The sequence below is a fragment of the Raphanus sativus genome, unplaced genomic scaffold, assembly GCF_000801105.2.
Source record: "Raphanus sativus cultivar WK10039 unplaced genomic scaffold, ASM80110v3 Scaffold2413, whole genome shotgun sequence".
NCBI lineage: Eukaryota > Viridiplantae > Streptophyta > Magnoliopsida > Brassicales > Brassicaceae > Raphanus > Raphanus sativus.
Genome location: NW_026617721.1, coordinates 9,142 through 15,672, shown reverse-complemented (window position 1 = coordinate 15,672; position 6,531 = coordinate 9,142). Strand labels below are relative to the sequence as shown.

Here is a 6,531-nt window from a genome sequence, read left to right as displayed (position 1 = left end):
GCATCAAAACTGCAACAACTACTTTAAACTTTCTAAAATTTCAAAATAGGCGTTTTGTATTTTCAAATAAAAAAAGTAAAAGGTATACAGGTTGGCTTTGGCCAGTCAAAAGTCAGAACTGCGTAAAGATCTGTCTTTACCCAAACGGCCAAACCTAAACCGTTATCGTCTTTATTTTCAGATATTTTAATTTCAAAAAAAAAAACTTTCTAAACATTTTACGTCAGATTGGTGCGAATAATAATAATATCAAGACCTTTCCTTGTAGGTTTCCGTGATTTTGTCGCTTTAACTTCCCACATTACCCCACGCGTTCCTCACGCGCGTGACCTCACTGATCTCTTGCTTTTACACGCTCAATCGTACGATCGCGTAACAGAAAAAGGAGACAGACGCAGCAAGATCATGACACGTGTTCATCAACAGCTGTAACCCCCAAAACTTTCATAACCGCTTGCGTGGAAGAAGCGGTGCCCATGGGGGCCATGGACTTTCTCCACCGACTCAACCAGTTAACCGGTTATTATTACTTTCTCCTTTCTCTCTCTGTATATATAAATACACCTTTCTTCTTCCTCCTCTTCCTCAAAAGAACCTATCGATGGCGGATCGTGTGAAAGGCCCGTGGAGCCAAGAAGAAGACGAGCAGCTACGGAGGATGGTGGTGGAGAAACACGGACCGAGGAACTGGTCGGCGATAAGCAGATCGATCCCAGGTCGATCCGGCAAATCGTGCCGATTACGGTGGTGCAACCAGCTGTCTCCGGAGGTCGAGCACCGTCCGTTCTCGTCGGAGGAAGACGAGACGATCGTCTCCGCCCGCGCGAAGTTCGGCAACAAGTGGGCCACCATCGCCCGTCTTCTCAACGGGCGCACGGACAACGCCGTGAAGAACCACTGGAACTCGACGCTCAAGCGAAAGTTCGTAGCCGGAGGAGGAGGAGACTGTGATGTCGTCGTCGCGAAGAGGAGATCGGTGAGCTCTGAGTCTTCTCCTCCGGTGGACACTGGGTTGTACTTGATCAGCCCTGAGAGTCCCACCAGCACGATTCCATCTCCGCCGTCTCCAATGCCGGTGCCGTCGCCGGTGGGGATGTCTTCGACGGAGGAGGATCCGGCGACGTCGTTGAGCCTGTCGCTGTCCCTTCCCGGAGCTGATGTCGGCCAGGGGTCGAGGAACACGGGTTCGAGCAGCAGCAACAACGCGTTGCTGTTTCAGCGGTTTGAGAGTCAGATGAGGATTGATAGTGTAGAGGCGGTGGGTAGAGATGAGTTTATGAGGGTGGTGCAGGAGATGATTAAGGCGGAAGTGAGGAGTTATATGTCGGAGATTCAGAAAGATAGTGGTGGATTCGCTGTCGGAGGAGGTGGAGGTTTATACGGAACTGGTAACTGCGGTTTCAGGGATAGTGGATTATTACCAAAGGTCGAGTAGTTTTTGGCATGTGAGAGAGAGTTAAGTAGTCATCGATTTGGAGATTTGAAGAGCAATTCAGTTTCGGGTTGTGGTCAAATTAAAAAAAGAAAATGTACAGTGGAATTAAATTTGGATGATATAAAGTTTAATGGAATAATCTTTATTCAACATTTGATGATCAAACAATTTAAATCTGAATTGAATTGAGTACAATTCCTGATAATGATATATAGAAACAAAAAAACAATACTTAGGTTCACCCTGAGGTGAACTTATGAATTTACCTCTTTCCTTATTTCAATTAAATTGCCATAAATATTAATGTCACATAAATAAATAAATTATAAATTACAAAAAAATAAATTTTAAATCATAAACTATAAATTCAAACCCTAAATCTAAATGTTAGATCTTAAATTTTAAACCAAACCATAAACCCTAAACCCAAACCTATACCCTAAAACCCAAACTATATACCATAAATCCTAAATCTAAATTTAAATACTAGACTCTAAACTCAAACCATAAACCCTAAACCCAAACTCTAAACCCTAAATCATAAACCTTAAACCCAAACTATAAATCATAAACCCCAAATTTTCAAAGAGTTCGGGTTTAAAGTTTAGGATTTAGGGTTTAGAGTTTGGGTTTAGGGTTTAGATTTTGGGTTTAAGGTTTAGGATTTAGGGTTTAGAGTTTGGGTTTAGGGTTTAGAGTTTGAATTTAGGGTTTATAGTTTGAGTTTAGGGTCTAGTATTTAAATTTAGATTTAGGATTTCGGTTATATAGTTTGGGTTTAGGGTATAGATTTGGGTTTAGGGTTTAAGTTTTGGTTTAGAATTAAAAATCTAAAATTTGGGTTTAGAGTTCGAATTTAGAGTTTATGATTTAAAGTTTACTTCTTTTATAATTTATAATTTATTTATTTATGTGACATTAATATTTATGGTAATATAATTAAAATAAGGAAATATGTAAATTTATAAGTTCACCTCAGGGGTGAACTAAGTATTGTTCGCAACAAAACCTATGACGACGAGTAGTAAAATGAAAATGTGCTATCTTGTTCTTTTGTAGAGCCTGTGATTAGCGAGACCTTGTGACGTTAGCCTGCGAGATTTACACTGTCCTAATCGTAAAAAGGTGTGATAACAATGTTAACTTCCATATAGGAATACATATTTGGGTAAAAGGGTTAGATCTTGGCTAAATAAATGAAGAAAATATGTTTATATAAATATACTTATATACGAGTGAGGATAGGATACTATAGACACCATCCAACAATCTTAATAATACTCTGAAGATCAGTAAATATGATCCCACAGTCATTTGACTCATTTTAGCCGTGAGAATGTGGAGACCGGTGATCTCTACAGTTTAATGGATCAGTTGGTTGATAAAGCAACTCTTTTGGTTTGTGTTATGGAGGGATGTATGTTGGTGGAGGCTAGATGGTTATTCGGAGGTTTTGCTGTTTTTATCTCGTTTGCAGGTTTGTTCTTTCACTTTGTATCTTTCTCTGTTTTGTTTCTCTCTTAATCTCAAACTCTTTTTCTCTGTTTTATTTTTGTTTATGCAAGACTTTGTTTTACCAAACTGATTTTTCATTCATTCTTGCATACTCCTTACTTACGAAGGAGGATACTATAGAAACCATCCAACAATCTTTAATTAGATTCTTTCATTCTACCCACTCTAATCATGATCTCTTGTTCATCTTTTATCGCTACAGTCATCTAAAACTAGCTCACTTCTAACACACTAACTCTTAACAAATCTTCCAACAACTCTTGGACTTTTAACTTAGTTAACAAACTGACCAACTAAAGACTTAACTTGACTAGTTTCTTGTTACGGTTTGATACAAGTTTGACTTGTATCTTTTTCTTCTTCTTACACTAACGACTTTGATTTTCTTCTTCTTATCTTCCTTTGTTTCTTGCGCTTCAAGCTTCTTCTTCTTCTTCTTCTTCTTCTTCTTCTTCTTCTTCTTCTCACTGAACTTCCTTCATTCATCTGCAGGTTTACTCAACGAATCACTTCTCAACAGGTTTGCTTACCCGTCTGATATGATATTCACGGACTTGGACCGGATTATTGTAGTAGGTACGTTCCAAAAGGATTTGCCTTTTATCCCCTGAAAATGACTTGTCCGTGTAACTTAGTATAGTAGTCCTTGAACCTCTTATAGTCTTATGGTTTACATTTTTGTTCATTAAAACTACAAAAGCATTAGATACACGGCTCATACTGTCTCGGCGTAAAGATCATACAACTTGAGGTAAATATATATCATTGCTCTGTTTCCTCATTTGTTTTCACTGGTAAAGAACGAATTATCTTGTGTTATCAGGAATTGTGGTTCGCAACACACTTGTGCATGATCGTGAGAATTCTAAGGTTGGATTATGGAAAAACCGTTGTTCAGAGTTATCGGATAGGCAGCTTCACCATCTCTTTCTTCTTTAGTTGGCAGGCAAAAAGGACTTCAGTCTTTTAACAAATTGCATGCTATTATAAAGCCAAAGGCAACAAAATCGTTTAACATATCAAAGTTTCAAAAAAAAAAATCGTTTAACAAAACAATAAGCAATGTTACTTTCCTACATTTGTTTTATGTACCAAGTTATTTTATACAATTTTGTTACATGAGGATCGTAATGTATACTGTTAATAAAAATTAATTAATGCAAGGTAATAAAAAATGAAAATCCAATAACTTGGAGCGAAAGTTTTGTTTTCCAAATAATTTTGCATGAAAAAATATACAATTATGAAATGAAATATAAACAATTATGATATTTTTGAGAATCAAATAAAATCATTGAGAATCAGAAAAGGAAAAAAAGAATGGAAACCAAATAAGATAGAAGATACTGAACAAATTAATTTTAGAAAATATCTAATATTAATTTGGAGAAAATTTTTATTTTATTTACAACAGCTTGTGTGGAGAGATTAAAACGTCTTTGAATTCGACTAAGCGATCTGAGGAACCGGCCAGTCAATTCTCGAAACAGTTTGGTGAATTATCTTATCTTCTCTGTTTCTTACTCTCTCTCTGTCTTTCTCTCAGGGTTTAGGGTTTAAGGCTCTCCAATAAATTCGGATTCACGCTAACTGAGTCTGATTCACTTAGCTTCTGATTAATTTATCAACGAAATTCCTATTTGTTCTGTTATACGATTAAATAATTTAGGCTTTGGAATCAATAAGATCAAATTTCACCGCTTTATCAAATTATAATTCGAATGAAACACAGCTTTTGTCTACTTGGGGTCTAATATCATTGTCTGGTTTTGTTTTCGCTTTATAGCAAGTTGAAAGCTTTTGTGGGTTTAATCTCATTGTCTGATTCTGTTTTGGTCATAGCAGAACAAAGTTGAAAGCTTTTGTGTTCTGTTATAGCCTAACAAAGTCTAATGCTTTTGTCCACGTGGGTCTAATCTCATTGTCTCAAAACGGTTTGGTTTTCGATTGAATCAGAGCAAAGCTGAAGGCTTTTTTTTTGTTGGCTTTATGATGCTTAAAGCAAGTCCAAGATCCGATATGGATTGTTGTGCAAATCAACAACAGTCGGAAGACCAAGAAGTTGATATCTTGGAGTTTGAGAATCTGAATGATGAGGAGGGTTTGTGTCAATCCTCTTCGAGTTCTTTTGGTGATTCATTATGTGCTCGTGATGATGATGATGATTGTGGTTTCGAAGCACAGTCTATGTTAAGCAAAGATTATCCACTGCCTGAGAGTTTTGGAGATGGGACTGAGCTATTGGGTTTGAGAAAGAAGAAGAAGAAGAAGTTGACGGATGAGTGGAGGAGGTTTAGTCAGCCTTTGATGTGGAGGTGTAAGTGGTTAGAGCTCAAGGTTAAGGAACTTGAGTCTCAAGCAAGAGGGTATGATAAAGAAGTCCAAAGCTACGATGGTGATGATCAAACTCAGAGGATGAGTGTTTTCAAGAGAGGAAGAAGGAGACGTGTGGAAGAGACAACAGATGTTTCTGCTTATATCTCCAACCATAATGTTTTCTCTTATGCCGGTAATCCCTCACAATTGCATCTTTTTTTTTGGTTTCATGTCTAACTTTGACTACAATGTTCTGATGTAAACTTTGTTGTGTTTCAGAAAAGCGGAAGCCAAGAACTCTTAAAGCTCAGTGTCCTGTTCCTGGTGAGATCATTGTTCTAGGCGAGGAAGATGAGAGTGAAGATGATTGTTGTTTTGTTTCCGAGTCACATTGTTCTGATGATGATCTCATAGGAAAGATACTGTGTAAGATTGATGAGGCGCAGGATAAAGCAAAGAGACTGAAGAAGCGTGTTGATGAGCTGATGATGTGCAATTCTCATAATACATCATCTATGCCTCGGACAATAGCTCAATCTAGGAGTGACTTTACGGCTCAGACTGGTAAGCAACATTATACACTTGTGGAAGGTCATAATCAGAGAGAAGGATCTGTGAAAATTGGAAGGCAACGTATATCTGCTGATCATAATGAAGATGTATTATTGATACCTCAAGGTCCTCCTCCTCCTTTTGAAGTCGATGGGCAGTTTTTGTTTAACAACTCTCCAAATCCTTATGAAGGATTAAGATTTCCCTCAATCGAAGATGTAAGTATTGTTTTTTTTCTATTATTATAATTTTTTTTCGGTTATGGAGTTGAGAGAAAGTCTTTGAGAATATGGTTTGTTGTTGTCCAGCTGCTGATGGATGGAGATGAATATGAAGGAGAACCGGACAAAGAAGAGCTTGATCATTGTTTCATGAAGCTAATGAATGAGTTTGGAGGAGAGACCATCATGTCAGAAGAAGAAGAAGAAGAAGAAGATATTATACCGCCTCACTAAGAGGGCATAAAACCTCCTCCTCCTCCTCTCACTGAAAAGCTCTTTCTCTATGTGTGTACAGAGACTTTTGTCCTCATGCCAAAAACCCATTTCCATAAAAAGCCTCTCGAATAGTAGTAACATGGTTGATATATTATGTTTATTCTTCCCCCTCTCTACTAATTCTTTTGCATTTGGGTTTTTTTTTTCTTTTTGAGAACTGTGAGACCACCACAGGTGAGTTTTGTCCATAGTTATTATAGGCTATTTACATTGTTC

General features: G+C 37.5%; 2 protein-coding genes across 2 annotated transcripts; both read left to right on the top strand.

Moving 5' to 3' along the window:
* The first annotated feature begins 573 nt into the window (after positions 1-573).
* LOC130505601 (transcription factor MYB77-like) lies at positions 574-1,587 on the top strand. Its single transcript, XM_057000199.1, has one exon. The coding sequence runs from the start codon at positions 602-604 to the stop codon at positions 1,433-1,435; it is 834 nt and encodes a 277-aa protein (XP_056856179.1). The 5' UTR covers positions 574-601; the 3' UTR covers positions 1,436-1,587.
* A 2,789-nt stretch (positions 1,588-4,376) lies between these two features.
* LOC108850206 (uncharacterized) lies at positions 4,377-6,273 on the top strand. Its single transcript, XM_018623774.2, has 4 exons — positions 4,377-4,444; positions 4,953-5,459; positions 5,546-6,036; positions 6,127-6,273. Exons 2-4 carry the CDS (start codon positions 4,970-4,972, stop codon positions 6,271-6,273), a joined length of 1,128 nt encoding a protein of 375 aa, XP_018479276.2. The 5' UTR covers positions 4,377-4,444; positions 4,953-4,969.
* The last annotated feature ends 258 nt before the right edge of the window (positions 6,274-6,531 follow it).